At 38.6% G+C, this 16,911-nt stretch overlaps 1 protein-coding gene across 1 annotated transcript in view; it reads right to left on the minus strand.

The window, feature by feature from the left end:
- Positions 1-14,584, minus strand: part of PSME4 (proteasome activator subunit 4) — a gene marked incomplete at its 5' end in the record, with an annotated part of 101,217 nt that extends 86,633 nt beyond the window's left edge. Inside the window, one exon of the mRNA XM_082852302.1 lies at positions 14,343-14,584. Coding sequence (XP_082708428.1) covers positions 14,343-14,584 — 242 coding nt within the window. The remainder of the gene's footprint in view (positions 1-14,342) is intronic.
- Between the last annotated feature and the right edge of the window lie 2,327 nt (positions 14,585-16,911).

Here is a 16,911-nt window from a genome sequence, read left to right on the forward strand (position 1 = left end):
AAAGAACACTGCTTGTTCTATTTCCCCTCTAAAAAGTCAAACTGAGGATGAAAAAAGGGGATAGACCATCACAATGGGATTTCCCTGGTGGTCCAGTGGTTAAGACTCCGCCCTTCCAATATGCGGGGGTTGGATCCCTGGTCAGGGAACTAAGATCCCACTTGCCGCACAGTGGGGCCAAAACAACAACAAACAAACAAATATGGCTGCTGGTTGGAACGATGGGAACAAAGGTGTTACATAAAGTGGAGGATGTCTTATGTTTCCATGCTAACTTGTTTTGCAATTCCCAACATTATAATCAACTCTGGATAGACAGAATATTTATGGATTTCAACACAGTAGCCAAGCAAGCAGGAACAGCATGGTTCTACAAGTTTGCTGAGAATTCAAACTGCTCTATGTCAGTCCCTTGGGCAAGTCATTTAACCTCCCAGGCATTTGTAAAACCTGGGTTTTCTCACAAGGCTATGGTGATGGATAATTGATGAATGTGCATGAAAGACATTCTGATTTAATTGTTCTAGAATGGGCTTCCATGTACCAGTTGTTTTTTATAACTTTCCCAGATGTCTCACTATGTTTGAGAACCACTGCACCTTAGCAGACTGACTAGAGCACAATATATGCTTTTTAAACACTGTTAAAATCATTAAAAATATAATACTAATACAGTCTGTTTCAATTTATGTTCTTTAATTACATATGAGGCTAAATACACCTTAAGATATTTGCCTTTAAAAAAATATTTAAAAGAATGGTCAACCCAGAGGATAAACAATGAGTTAAGTGATGGATAATAAGACAATGTTCCTTCAGTATCTGTATCTAGCCATGCTGGAAATCTGTGGATGGTCCCATAAACCTATACATTTTCTTTTTTATTTTTTTTAAACCAACTATAAGTTGCATCCTTGAGACTTGAGAGGAAAATATTATTGGAGGGGGAGATTATTATTATTTTATCAGGAAAGCAATATATACTTATTTAAATGGTTCAAACAGTACACCAAGCATACAAATTTGAAACTGTTGTCTACAACTGTTAACAGCCTGTATAGTATCCTTCTAGACTTTATTTATATACAAATGTACATATGTATATACTTTATAAAAACATAAATGCAGGGCTTCCCTGGTGGCGCAGTGGTTGAGAATCTGCCTGCTAATGCAGGGGACACGGGTTCGAGCCCTGGTCTGGGAGGATCCCACGTGCCGCGGAGCAACTAGGCCCGTGAGCCACAACTACTGAGCCTGCGCATCTGGAGCCTGTGCTCCGCAACAAGAGAGGCCGCGACAGTGAGAGGCCCATGCACCGCGATGAAGAGTGGCCCCCACTTGGCACAACTAGAGAAAGCCCTCGCACAGAAACGAAAACTCAACACAGCAAAAATAAATTAATTAATTAACTCCTACCCCCAACATCTTCTTTAAAAAAAAAAAGAAAAAAACCCATAAATTCAACGATACTATAGATATTATTTACCACTTAGTTTTTTCACTTAATAGAAAAGTCAAGACACTGTTCAATGCCTATAAATATGGATTGGCCATATTCTTTTTAATAGCTATCTAATATTCCATTATAAAAATAATGATTTCCTCAATCTTCTCTTTTTAGGCATTTATGTTATTCCTGTTATTTTTTAAAATTACAAATAATATTTAGTAGGTATCTTTGTATTTACATGTTTACACAAGTGTACAAGCATACTGAACAATGAATTCCTAGCTCAAATTGTTTGACATATTGGTGGGGAATATAAAAAACAGAAAATAAGACTTATGTTAAAATTCATTACAGAAATTAATCTCATCCTGAAGCACTGAGTATAAAATGGAATTGGAATGGTATTTTTGCCTGCCTGAGAGGAAAATACTCTTGATGTCCCAATCAAAAGTGCTATCTTTGTCCTCTCTGCCCCTTATAGCTCATACCAAACTTGAGTATTTTTCACATTCTATCTCATACTATAGTTATGTATGTAATACATTATTCTATTTCTTTAGGTGACTGAAATCTACATGGTGGCAGGGACCATGCCTCTGTACCTATTTAACCTTTGGCTCTAACCAGAGATGAAACAAGGTGAACACTGAGAAACATTTTCTCAACTGACTGAATGTATAAGTATACCTTGAGAAATACAGTGATGTAAGTAATTACAAACAGCTCATCAGGACTAGTTCTATTTAAAAAACAAAACAAAACAAAACTCTCCAAACTAACAATAAATATTTGACCAAATTAAACAAATTGACTTTAAAACATTGAGAGGTTTCCAAAACACTGAAAACCAGATGTATCATCTTTACCAAGTGTAGTTACTTCTGATGGAAGGCACTAAACACAGAGATCTGAGGTCTATGCTTCTCTTTACCCCCATCCACCACAGGCTGAACAACACAAGAGTTCCAGCATATTCTATGTCAGTTATATCCTTTATGACTTACTAAAATTGACAGGACAATTTCTAGAGTAATAAAGTCATTCAATATTAACACCTAATGATGCCTCTGTTCTTTTCCCACTTGCTTCTCTGCTGAGGCATGGATAAGGGGCATTCATTTCTTGAAATGCTTTACTGAGTATCAATTAAGGGCCAGACATGGCAACAGGCAATGGAAACATAAAATAAGTAACAAATGGCCCTAGAGCATGCAGCCTAGAAATGGAGACAGACAACTGATTATTTCAATAAGTTAAAGTCTGAGTAGAGACTTTTAACACTTGTGCTCAATTTGTTCCATCTCTGTTCCCACACATTAAATGGCTTTCTCCAAATTCCTCCGTACCTAACCAAATCCTATCTCAAAGCTCAGCTGCCGTTTCTCCTTCACTGGTAGTCTTCCCAGGCAACACAGCCCAAGGAGCTTTCCTCATTTTGGACACATGGTTAAGAGCAACAGCCCCTGTGTTCAGCAGGGAAATAGGCTGTTACATAACCTCACTAAGACTCATTTCTTCAATGGTAAAATTGGGATAATAAACGTACCTACAGTTAAATGTTTGTGAAAATCAAATGAAATAATGAATATAAAGCCCTTCGCATAGTGCTGGCACATTCTGAGCCCTCAACAAATGGTAGGTAGTATCTATACCACTCATTTAACAATCTATGAATGCTCTCTTGTAAAATCCCTCTGGTTACTGATATTTTTAAACTGTTGCAACTTTTTGTTTCCATCTCTTGTATCTTTATAGCTCAATAAGTAGATGTGGATTATATATCTGTAGTACTGAAAGAAACCTGTAAAATCAGTAGCTTTCAAATTTTTTTGGCCACAACCCACAGTAATAAATACATAATACACTATACACAAACACATATGTATAACTGAAACAAAGGTCATGATCGTTCACCCTTATTACTTCCAAATTCACTCTAATAATGTTAGTCTCATTCAACAAATCAAACCAAACAAAACCACACCCAAACTGGTCAAGACCTACTAAACTGATTTCACAACACTTTGGTCATAACTGAAAACTTGGAAAATTCTCTATAAACACTTATAAATGAACATACAGATAAAATATTATGAGACACTCCAGACAAACAAAAACAAACAAAACACAAAGTGAAAAGGTCTTGGATATTTGTCGGTTAAATTTTGAGTGCTTTTTTTTTTTAAATCACACTTTTTTTTAAAGTCTTTATTGAATTTGTTACAATATTGCTTGTTTTATTATATTTTGGTTTTTTGGCTGCAAGGCATATAGGATCTTAGCTCCCCCTCCAAGGAGCAAACCTGTACCCCGTGCATTGGAGGTGAAGTCTTAACCACTGGATTGCCAGCAAAGTCCCTAAATCACACTTCTAAAGCATTACCAAACTGTTAAATACCAACTTTTCTCCTGCCATTCACAAATTAGGGACCTCTGTTTGTTATATGTTGACAGAAATTTGACAACATTTTATTAACTAGGATCTCTGGAAGTAACCTACCTTCCCTTAGAACACAAGCTATGCCAACTAAGCTCTTCAGGAATCTGTCCAAAATATAAGCACTCACATGCATTCATAAAATTTCTTGCTCTAAAAGCTTCTACTTCATCCTTGGCTTAAAAAAGAAAACTGTCATATAGAGAACAAAGTAGTGGTTACCAGTGGGGAAAGGGAAGGGGGAAGGGCAACATACAGGTAGGAGGAGATTAAGAGGCACAAACTATTATTTATAAAGTAGGCTACAAGGACATATTGAACAACACAGGGAATATAGCCAACATTTTATAATAACTATAAATGGAGCACAACCTTTAAAAATTGTGAATCATTATCTTGTACACCTGAACATATATCATACATCAACTATTCTTCAATTTAAAAAAAAATGAAAAAGGAAAAAAGAAAATTGTCAGCATTGACAGATGAATGGATAAAGAAGATGTGGTACATATATACAATGGAATATTACTCAGCCATAAAAAGGAACGAAATTGGGTCATTTGTAGAGACGTGGATGGATCCACAGACTTTCATACAGTGTGAAGTCAGAAAGAAAAACAAATATCGTATATTAATGCATATACGTGGAACCTAGAAAAATGGTACAGATGAACCGCTTTGGAGGGCAGAAATAAGAGACACAGATGTAGAGAACAAACGTATGGACACCAAGGGCGGAAAGTGGCGGGGGGGGGGTGGGGGGGTTGGGTTGAATTGGGAGATTGGGATTGACATATATACATTAATATGTATAAAATGGATAACTAATAAAGACCTGCTGTATAAAAAATAAATTAAATTAAAAAAAATCGTCAGAAAATGAAATGAAACACCCACACTTAACAGTCCAAAGATTACTAACACATTCTATTTAGACTGCCTACCATTAGAAGATTATAAAGAATATTTTGAAATAGAAACAAAGAAAACAACAGCAAAGATCAATGTAACTAAAAGCTGGTTCTTTGAGAAGATAAAAAAATTGATAAACCATCAGCCAGACTCATCAAGAGGGAGGGGACATAAATAAATAAAATTAGAAATGAAAAAGGAGAAGTTACAACAAACACCACAGAAATACAAAGCATCCTAAGAGACTACTACAAGCAACTCTATGCCAATAAAATGGACAACCTAGAAGAAATGGACAAATTCTTAGAAAGGTAAAACCTTCCAAGACTGAACCAGGAAGAAATAGAAAATATGAACAGACCAATCACAAGTAATGAAATTGAAACTGTGATTAAAAATCTTCCAACACACAAAAATCCAGGACCAGATTGCTTCACAGGTGAATTCTATCAAACATTTAGAGAAGAGCTAACACCCATCCTTCTCAAACTCTTCCAAAAATTGCAGAGGAAGGAACACTCCCAAATTCATTCTATGAGGCCACCATCACCCTGATACCAAAAACCAGACAAAGATACTACAAAAAAAGAAAATTACAGACCAATATCACTGATGAATATAGATGCAAAAATCCTCAACGAAATACTAGCAAACAGAATCCAACAACACATGAAAAGGATCATACACCATGATCAAGTGGGATTTATCCCAGGGATGCAAGGATTCTTCAATATATGCAAATCAATCAATGCGATACACCATATTAACAAATCGAAGAATAAAAGCCATGTGATCATCTCAATAGATGCAAAAAACCTTTTGACAAAATTCAACACCCATTTATGATAAAAACTCTCCAGAAAGTGGGCATAGAGGGAAACTACCTCAACATAATAAAGGCCATATACGACAAACCCACAGCAAACATCATTCTCAATGGTGAAAAACTGGAAGCATTTCCTCTAAGATCAGGAGCAAGACAAGGATGTCCACTCTCGCCACTATCATTCAACATAGTTTTGGAAGTCCTAGCCACGGCAATCAGAGAAGAAAAAGAAATAAAAGGAATACAAATTGGAAAAGAAGAAGTAAAACTGTCACTGTTTGCAGATGACATAATACTATACATAGAGAATCCTAAAGATGCCACCAGAAAACTACTAGAGCTAATCAATGCATCTGGTAAAGTTGCAGGATACAAAATTAATGCACAGAAATCTCTTGCATTCCTATACACTAATGATGAAAAATCTGAAAGAAACCTACCAAGGGAGACAAAAGACCTGTATGCAGAAAACTATAAGACACTGATGAAGGAAATCAAAGGGGACACAAACAGATGGAAAGATATACCACTTTCTTGGATTGGAAGAATCAATATTGTGAAAATGACTATACTACCCAAAGCAATCTACAGATTCAGTGCAATCCCTATCAAACTACCAATGGCATTTTTCACAGAACTAGAACAAAAAATTTGACAATTCGTATGGAAACACAAAAGACTCCGAATAGCCAAAGCAATCTTGAGAAAGAAAAACAGAGCTGGAGGAATCAGGCTCCCTGACTTCAGACTATACTACAAAGCTACAGTAATCAAGACACTATGGTAGTGGCACAAAAACAGAAATATAAATCAATGGAACAGGACAGAAAGCCCAGAGATAAACCCACGCACCTAAGGTCAACTAATCTATGACAAAGGAGGCAAGGATATACAATGGAGGAAAGAAAGTCTCTTCAATAAGCAGTGCTGGGAAAACTGGACAGCTACATGTAAAAGAATGAAATTAGAACACTCCCTAGCCCCATACACAAAAATAAACCCAAAATGGATTAGAGACCTAAATGTAAGACTGGACACTATAAAACTCTTAGAGGAAAACACAGGAAGAACACTTTTTGACATAAATCACAGCAAGATCTTTTTTGACCCACCTCCTAGAGTAATGGAAATAAAAACAATAATAAACAAATGGGACATAATGAAACTTAAAAGCTTTTGCAAAGCAAAGGAAACTACAAACAAGATGAAAAGACAACCCTTAGAATGGGAGAAAATATTTGCAAACGAAGCAATGGAAAAAGGATTAATCTCTAAAATATATAAACAGCTCATGCAGCTCAATATTAAAAAAACAAACAACCCAATCAAAAAATGGGCACAAGACCTAAATAGACATTTCTCCAAAGCAGACATACAGATGGCCAAGAAGCACATGAAAAGCTGGTCAACGTCACTAATTATTACAGAAATACAAATCAAAACTACAATGAGGTATCACCTCACACCAGTTAGGATGGGCATTGTCAGAAAATCTACAAACAACAAATGCTGGAGAGGGTGTGGAGAAAAGGGAACCCTCTTGCACTGTTGGTAGGAATGTAAATTGATACAGCCACTATGGAGTACAGTATGGAGGTTCCTTAAAAAAGTAAAAATAGAATTACCATATGACCCAGCAATCCCACTACTGGGCATATACCCAGAGAAAACCATAATTCAAAAACACACATGCACCCCAATGTTCTTTGCAGCACTATTTACAATAGCCAAGTCATGGAAGCAACCTAAATGCCCATCGATAGACGAATGGATAAAGAAGATGTGGTACATATATACAATGGAATATTACTCAGCCATAAAAAGGAACGAAATTGGGTCATTTGTAGAGATGTGGATGGATTTAGAGACTGTCATACGGAGTGAAGTAAGTCAGAAAGGGAAAAACAAATAGCGTATATTAACGCATATATGTGGAACCTAGAAAAATGGTACAGATGTACTGGTTTGCAGGGCAGAAGTAGAGACACAGACGTAGAGAATAAACATATGGACACCAAGGGGGGGGAAGTGGCCGGGGTGGGGGTGGGGGTGGGGGTGTGATGAAGTGGGCGATTGGGATTGACATGTATACACTGTTGTGTATAAAATGGATAACTAATAACAACCTGCTGTATAAAAAAATAAATTAAAAAAGTCTATGTGTTGGAAAAAAAGATTATAAAGCATTTTTAATAATATTTTAAGCAACCTCCAACTTACTTGAACTAAAATACTACTCTCAAACTCATTTCACAGCTGCAATGGTGTTAAGTTTTTTCTTAGAAAGGGGAAAAGCCTTTATTATATTTTTTAACTCTAAAATTTAGGGTCTGGGTGCTATGAATAAAGCCAAATTAGCATAAAAAGGTAATGACCACTACCAAAATTTTATGGTTCGTCTATCAGAAAATTGTAGTAATGATACTCTACATTTTTAAACACTAAATATTTAACAATAACAATGACAGATTTATTTTTAAATGAAAATTTCAAACTCCCTGATGCAACCCAAATAATCTGCTCTTATCTCTAATTAACTTTGTTAAACCCCACTCCCCATACCCTCTCTCTTTGGGTTATGAAACACACCATTCTCTTCCTCAACCAAGTTGCTCCTTCCCTCTTCTTTGGTTAAATATACACTTTCTTTTGAACCCAGTATTAAAACAGATCTCACCCCAAATTCGTTTTCTCCATTTTGACTGTAAAAGTAACAATTCATCAGAAACTGCATAATGCTTTAGTTTACAAGGAACAAAAAAGTTAATTCTAATATTACTGAGTACCTATGAATGTATATACTGCTGCACTAAATGCTGTGGGTGCAGGGAAGGAGAAGTAAATATGGAAGACTCTGACCCCAAGAAAGCTCACAGTAGAGAAAAGATAGGTACACAAAGAATACAAAAGCATGAATAAGGGATCAAGAAAGTGCACTAAAAGGGAAGAAATGCTAAGCAAGGGCCCAATATGGAAGTAGGCAACTTCAGGATTCCAAAGGGGAATATTTATAGTATGTGCTGCTTTTAACATTCCAGTGGCCAGTATCAATGAATACAGAGGATTTTTGTTGTTTTTTTGCTTGCTGTTGCTTTTATTACAATGTCTCAGCTTGCTTTTCACACAGTACAAATGAGATGTTGGTCTAAATTCTCTACAAACGTTAGAGGAAACACATATTTGAATTTTATATTAAAAAATGTGGGAGATGGGTAGGGAGATTCACTAGAAATGAGTCTCACTTAATAGATAAATAAAGATAACTCCCAGGTTCTACAATGAGAGCAACTGGTTTAGAAGTTGTGTACTTATTTACTAATAAAGGTCCCTTAAAAAACATTAGTGATTTGCCTCTGTTTCACTTCAATTAAGAACACGCACTTCAAAGACAATTTGATTTTATAAACACTTCATCAAGAAATTGTTTTTAAGTAATACATTCAGATCTCAAAAGAAAAACACATGGTACTGTTTTACTGTTTTCTAACTGCCTTTCTCGGTGCCTCAATCTATGGCATTAAAACACACCAGTCAGATTGAGAATTTTTTTTAAGTAATGCGCTTAGCATTCATATTTCCTTCCCCCAAATTTCTTGATGGAGTTACGTCTTGCTTGCTCTGTCCTAAATGAACAAAAATGTGCACTAAGAGAAAAAGAACACGCTGGAACTTCCCTGGAGGGTGGAATTCTTTCACTGACATATCCCAAGTGACACAAATAGTGCCCATCCCATACAAGGCACTCACAAAATAATTTGTTCAAAGAAGACTCCTGTCTCTACTACTTTGCATCAAGCTATGTATTAACCTATGAACCTCAGTGTCTTCCTTTTTAAAATAGAGATAATTCAAGGGAGTCCTCGTTATCCCAGGATTGATTCTATGTTTCCAAAGTTAAGAGGGGAAGAAAAAGATGTCATAATATGAAAATATTCATTAATGAGCTATTTCTTTTATCTCTGTCCATGATGTCTGTTTATAGTGAACCTTAGACAAAACAATGCAAATGAAATGGAAACTCAGGAGTAAAATTACAAATTCTGCAAAGAAGCCAACTTCATGAGGTTGATCAAAGTAATAGTGTTACTCTTTTAGGTTTGATAATGATATTGGTATTGACCTTTTGTTTAATTCCTTTTCCCTTAAAGATATATACTGGAAATATTTATGAATGAAGAATATGCTTCAAAAAAAAAATGGTTGAAGGGGGTGGTGGTAGGAGACACCTAATTGGCCATGAGTTGGTAACTGTTGAACATGGGTGATGGGTACACCCAGGTTCATTATATTATTCTTTCCTCTCCTGTATATGTTTGACATTTTCCATAATAAAAAAATATTTAAAGCAAAGAAAAAAAGTTAGAAAACTATTCACATCAGAATCACACATATAGTCAATGACAAATGAGACTCAGGCAGAAATAGCCAGTTAACTAGTAAAGAGAAAACTGACAAGGTGTTTTAAAAGAAAGAGAAAGAGACATCCCTGGAAAATGGGAAGAGCCTCAAATATTTAAAGAAATATATGTTTGACATTGCTATGAAAAATCAAACGTGTGTATGTGTAGGGGCAGGGGGTATATGAGAACTCTTTGTACTTTTTGCTCAATTTTGCTCTGAACCTAAACCTACTCTAAAAAATAGTATGTTAGTTAAAAAAAAAAAAAAAAACAGAAAAAAGAGTGAAAGATAACTTACTGTGCTGTTATACAACTTTATCAGAAAATTTGTCTCTCCAAAATCAATCAATTCATGCATTTTGTTTTTTCCTATGGAAAATCAACTTTCTCCCTACAAAATTTTGGGTCCTGTTTTGAGTGTGGCCACTTAAATAACAGAGACAAACCTTTTCTACTACTTTCTCCAACTGGCTCTCACTGATGAATGTGGCAATTTGTCAAGATTTTGAGATTCTTTTACAAATAAAAAGCTTATCTTTATTGTGTACTTCACAATTTCAATACTCAAATATTACTCTATTAAGTACATCATGTTAATAGACAATATTAACACTGAGATTTAGTGGTTAGCATTTTCTTCTTTCTTCTCTAACATAGAAATAATATGGATTTGGGTGCTCCTGTGGTCACATATTGCTCTCCACAAAGGAGGTTAGTGTATTTGATAATGTATATTTTGACTAAACAAGTTTCCAGTGGTTGTATAATCTAATTAAATACATTATGTGGTTTAATCCAATTCCTATCAAGTAAGGCCACGTAATATTCTTAATAATAATTAAACAAGGGAGCTACAGTTTAATTAGCAAATTAATCATTAGCAAATGATTCCTCAGTATAACACAATCATTTCATTATACATTATAATACAATCATTTCATTCACAGCAGAAAATATAACATTTTCACTGAAACAAAGCATCTAAATTTGCTTCATAATAATCCAAACTCACACACTTCACTAAAATCAAAATTCTGCTTTAAAAAAAAAAAACACAAAAGAAAGAAATGATCTAATTTTGTGTTTAAGATTTTGCTTTTATGAAACAATTCGCTGCTAAGTTTTAGGTTTGAAAAACCATGCGTAGTCTACACTCCCACTCTCCAAAAGAGGACTCTAAAGCTAAGAGAGGTTAAGCAAGACCAAGATGATAAGAGTGGCAACACCAGCTACAGATAAACTTCTTCTGACTAGACCTCACTGCCTCTCATGAAAGGCCCAGAAGGACAAGGGAGAAAAAGTGAGCTTCAAGATTACCTTTCTTCAACTCCTTTCATTCTCTACAGGGGCCATACCAGTTACTTACAGATGCCTCTCACTCAGGGTCCAAGAGCTGTCTTAACTGCTGTTTTTCAAAGACCATTTAGTTTGTGCCTCTCTTCTCTAATTTGTTTCCTTGCTTCTTAAAAACTAGTTTCGTGACATATGATGTCACACAATCTCACTTCAACAGGCAGTACTAATACTTTAAGCTCTCTGTACAAGAGAGCTTGTATTATATCACAGGGTCAATTTTTAAAGTACACAGAAATAACCCTTCTTCACAGAGATCTGCTAAACAGACCTGCAAGTCTTGAGATAGATTAAAAGATAAGTATAACCATCAAAATGAGATAAAAAGTTAAAAAAAAAAGGGGGGGGTGGTTTCTTGAGTATCTCCTAAACCAGAACTCTACCCAGTCCTGTGACACCCAGATTAGGGATGTATACTTCTGGTCGGGGATCCAGTCCCAGTGTCTCTGAACAGCATTTACACTCTGGTCTTCTTTAGGAATGCACTGGATCTGTGCAACTATTTCCAGTAGTTTACAAACTTATCAAACAGTCCTTGGAGAAAGATACACACTGGCTTATTTGAGGCTCTACAGGATAAAATATAAAATCATAAAATACCAGAGCAGGAGTGTTTCTCAGGAATTATTTACTCCAACTCCCTCATTTCTCTCACAAGTATACTGAAGCACATGATTAAAGTAACTTGCCCACAGTCACAGAGCTAGTGGGAGAAATTAGATTTTATTTTCATTACTACTTTCCATTCTTCTACAAAGCACTAAGTATTATCACTACTAAGGTAACTGAGAGCTATCATCACATGTTTTGGCATCATTTAGATGTAAACTTGTGCAACACACACAAGGCTTAAAAACAACAAGCACAACTATAAACAGGTCACCTTAGCATTACTTAGGAGAAAAAATACACCCAAGATCACAACATGTCCCACCAAGTTCGAAATGTCTCATAGCGTAATCCCAAGAATCAGCTTGCAGCATTTAACCACCGTTCCAAAATAAAATTCTATCTGATAGCATTTCTTGCTGGTTACTTAGATATAAATGGTTTGACGTTCGTAGGTTATAAAGCTGTGTAACTGCAATATTACCCTAAACACCAAGGACTGTCTCCACTGTATTTTTAGCCCTTTCTAGGTACAGATACTTATACCTAAAAGCCAAAAATAATAAATAAACTTCCAGGTGTTAATTTGCCAAGCTTAGTTACAATAAAAATGTCAGAAAACAGTGCTTAACTATGCCTGTGTAGATTCTCCATTAATAAATCCAAACCACATATGCATTCACACACTGGTTTATTTATATACTGTGCATCTAAAAGGAGCTGTTTGTGTCCCGCAAAAAGGTTATTTTCTGAAAAATCTGATCTCGGTGATTAAAATGAGGAATTACTGGAACTGACAAAGTAACTTTATTTTTACTGTGCCCAAGTAACACAAAAACCTAGGAGGCTCACCTGAAAAAACTGTGAATTTTAATAATTTATAAAACATTCTTCTGTTTTAACCAAAAGTGGTTCTTCTCCCTGTTGCACTTCTTTTTTCCCAAGTCTCCTATGGATCCTAACACCACAAACTTCTTCAAGCTCTAATCGAGAGGGGAGCTGTTAACCTTGACATAAATATGGTCACTCTTTGAAAAGGGCAAATTAAGCATTTGAGTTTTGCTCTTTAATTAAAAAGGTAATTAGTGCTACCACCAGCGACAACTGGAGATGAGAAATTTGTTAGAGGCTCCCTAATAATTGGCAGATAAGAATCATCCTGTGAGGAAATGTAGAAAAGACGACTGCATTACAAAACCCTGAGTCATCACCCAGTTCACTCAGCAGATTTGGGTAAACATTAGATAAGTGATTTATGTCTTGTGTGTTCAGCCACCCATACCGACATGCATGAACATACAATGTTACCAGATTTTATGTATAGCCAACCAAACAAGATACAGCAAAATTCTCTTTTAAAAAAGTTCTTCTGACACAGTGAAGATACCCATCTAGCAAATATGTCTCTAACCTTTCCCCCAACTGTACTCAGTTTCCCCTAATTTCAGTGGCACTGTAGTTTGCAGCCAGTTTACACCAAAAAAAAAAAAAAAAGGTAACAAAAGAAGAATAGAACAACTGAGATTGATTTAGGTAATCTATATTCATCTGAGCAGCTCAAAAATTAACACCAGCCCGATACTAATAACGCCCAGGACAACTTGACAGCTTCCTTCTCTATTTTCCTTAGTATGGCACATTTCCAAAGGAAATGTCATAAAAGGAGCAACATACACTTTCCCGAGGTTGTAAGACTCAACATTCTCAACATTAACGTCTAGTACACAGCCCAAGAATGCGCTGAGGGCTGATTTTAAAACAGTCTTTTCAATCAAACCCACAAAGACTGAGAAGGCCCCAAAAAAAGCAGAACCTAGAAGTTCCCTACGGCCTCCTTCCCATTCAGAAAGTTACTAGACGCGAACTGAGGGATAGGAAGAGGCAGGGACCGTAAGGTAAGAAAAAACTGGAGTCAACACCAGGAAAAGTCGAGTTGTTCGCCCAAAGACGAATCGTCTCTGCTCCCTCCCGCCACCGGCAAAGGTCCAAGGAGGACCCCTGGGGGACCGCTCCTCTCTTTCCCTGCGGGTCCAGTGCCCTCACGCTCCCCCGGGCCCCGAATGTCGGAAGACAACAACCCGAAACCTTGGGGAGAAGCAGCTGCGAAGGACATAGAGGGCTGGTGAGAACCAGGGAGATCCCGTAAGAAAGTGGCAGGGAGGAAGCTTGAGTGCTCCCCAGGCTTCGGTCGCGACCCTGGGATGACTGCACAGAAACGATCCGCCCGAACCGGGGCAGAGTTGAGGGTCCAGCGGTCCGGTGCGGACAAAGAGCCTCCCCCCCACCCCCCGCGGACGCCTTCACACCCAAGCCTTTGCCTCCGGCCCATCCTGCAGGCCCCGGCACACTTACGTGGAGAGTTTCCTGGTCCAGAAGAGGCCCCCGGGCCACAGCTCTTGGAGCTGCACTGCCCGGCCCAGGTTGCTTTTGATCTGGGCCAGCTGCAAGTCGGACTCGGCGTCCAGCCGCTCGGCGTAGGGCAGCAGCTTGTTGTAGACGATCTCCTTCTGCGGGACGAAGCCTCGCGGGTCTGGACCGGGGCGCCCGCCCGGCTCCAAGGGGTCCCCGCCGCCCGCCCTTTCGGCCGGCTCCATGAGACCAGGACACCCCCCCCAACCCCCTCCCACCCTAACCCTCCCCGGCCCCCACCCCTCTCCGGGCTCCGCCTCCTCCGCGTCGTCGTCGCCCTCGGCCCTATCCCTGGGCCCCCTCCCCTGGCCGGCGCGCTGCTTGCCCCGCGCGGTTCCCGGTTCGTTGGCGGCTGCAGCGGCCGCTCCGCCCGCCCCGCACCAGCTCGGCTGGTGACGCTGCAGCCGCCGGGCCCGGAGGTTCCGGACGAGCCTCAAGTCACTTCCGGGGCGGGGCGGGGCGGGGCGACGACGTCGGAGGAGACGGCGACGGCGACAGCGACCGTAGGTGCAGCGCCTTCCTGCTGTGGGCCGGGTCGGAGCCCCCATCCCCAGGTCCCACGGGTCGAGCTCGAGGCTGTCCCACCGGAAACTCGAGGCCGAATTCCAAGCTATTGTCCTTCCTCGCGTGGGGGTCGCGCGCTCCCTGCGTCTGCCCTCGGGAGCGTGTGGTCGCCGTGGCCTCGGACCAGGCGCTCCACGTAGTCCCCCATGCCACGTTCATGGAAAAACCTAGGTACTCTGTCCATCCCACTTGTTGCTGATAGGTTTTTTACTGTTCGCCCTTTAAGCCCCCGTCTTTCTGGCATTCTCCTGGCCGCCCTCGTTCCAAAGAAAGGGATTCAACAAATTCATTCAACAAATATTAATTGAACTACTGTCTGTCAGACACTCCTTTTAGGCCCTTGAGATGGAAAATTTAAGAGCACCTGGTTTCTGACCTCCTTGGACTTAACAGCCACATGGAGCTATTGACTAGGGAATAAGCAATTACAAGACAATACTGCTCTTAATTGCTAGATAAGTACAGGATGCTTTGGGAACACCTAAAGAGGACTTCAAACTGGAGGGGTGTCAGGTAGTTTCCTAGAAATGATGCATAAAGTTGAGCTTAAGGATTGAGTGCAAATTTTGTTAGGAAAACAAGAGAGGGGAAGGTATATTTCAGCTGGGGGAGAGCTCAGGCTGCAAGCATGCACTCTAGGAATTCAAAGTTTATAATGACTGAAGATTGCTTGCAGAGAGGGGAGTGAAGAATTGAGACTGAGAAGGACATGCTAGGAAGTTTTTAGAGCTTTATCTTAAAGGCAACAGGAAGCGGAAAAATTAAGCATAGCAGTGGCATGATATAATTTACATTTCTGAAGAATCACTCTGGCTTTGTGTGGAGAACGGATTAGAATGGATTAGAACAGACAGAATTGGAAACTGGCAGACCCCTTAAGGAGATGTGACATAATGGTAGGCTGCATGTCAGTTGAAATGATTCGAGAGCTGTTTCAGCAAGAATGGCCTGAGCTTGGTAGTTGATTGGATGTGAAGTGTGAAACAGAGAAGTCAGGATGTCAGATTTCTGGCTTGGGAAACTGAGATAGAGAACACAGCAGAAACAGCTATGGAGGCAGAATGCCTAAGGGATGGGAAAATATTTTCTTGTATGGATCAGGAGGGCCATCTAAAAATGGATACGGATTAGCATATAGATGGATTGGAGGGAATGAGATATAGAGTATCATTAAAAGATAAATGGAGGCATATTAAAAATTTTAAGAGTTTATCTGAGCAAAAATTGATTGGAATTGGGCAGCACCAAACCAGAAGTGGTTAGGAGCACCAACAGGAGGCAGGGGAAAGACTTAAAGAAGGTGCAGAAGCAAAGAAAGGAAATTATTTAATTGGCTACAGCTTAAAGCCTAGTTAGCTGTTTGTGATTGGTTGTCCTTAGTGTTTAGATTTCATAATCTTGAGGCATTTACACACTTAGACTTTGGTTTGCTTAAGTAGGCCACCAAAGCATTAGAGCCACCTTAGTCTAATGGCCTCCTTGTTTAATTAGTTTAACTGTATGAAAAGAATAGGGCCCTGAACCAAACTCTAAAAGAACTCCATATTTAGGGATGGATAAAGAAAGAAAGAGACCACAAAGAATACTCACAAGAAGCAGTCTGAGAGGTAGGCGTTCTAGAAAAGTGGGCTTTTTAAAAAAGAGTTTTCAGATGGAGGAATTGATTAACTATACCAAAGGTGACTGAGTGGTCAAATGAGATAAGACCTAAGAATGGTTTATTGGAGTTATTGATAAAGCAGATAAGAACAGTTTCAGTGGAGTGTAGGGATGGAAACCAGATTACAGTGACAAAGGATGAGTGGGAAATAAATAGAGACAGCGAAGGTGGACAACATTTTTTGATAGTTTGAGTGGGAAGAACAAGAGAAAAATGTTAGCTGAAATGAAACGAGGAATTTTGGAAGGTGGGTTATGTTATTTATTTATTTATGGCTGTTTTGGGTCT

Source organism: Leucopleurus acutus (assembly GCF_964270905.1).
Source record: "Leucopleurus acutus genome assembly, chromosome: 12".
Classification (NCBI taxonomy): domain Eukaryota; kingdom Metazoa; phylum Chordata; class Mammalia; order Artiodactyla; family Delphinidae; genus Leucopleurus; species Leucopleurus acutus.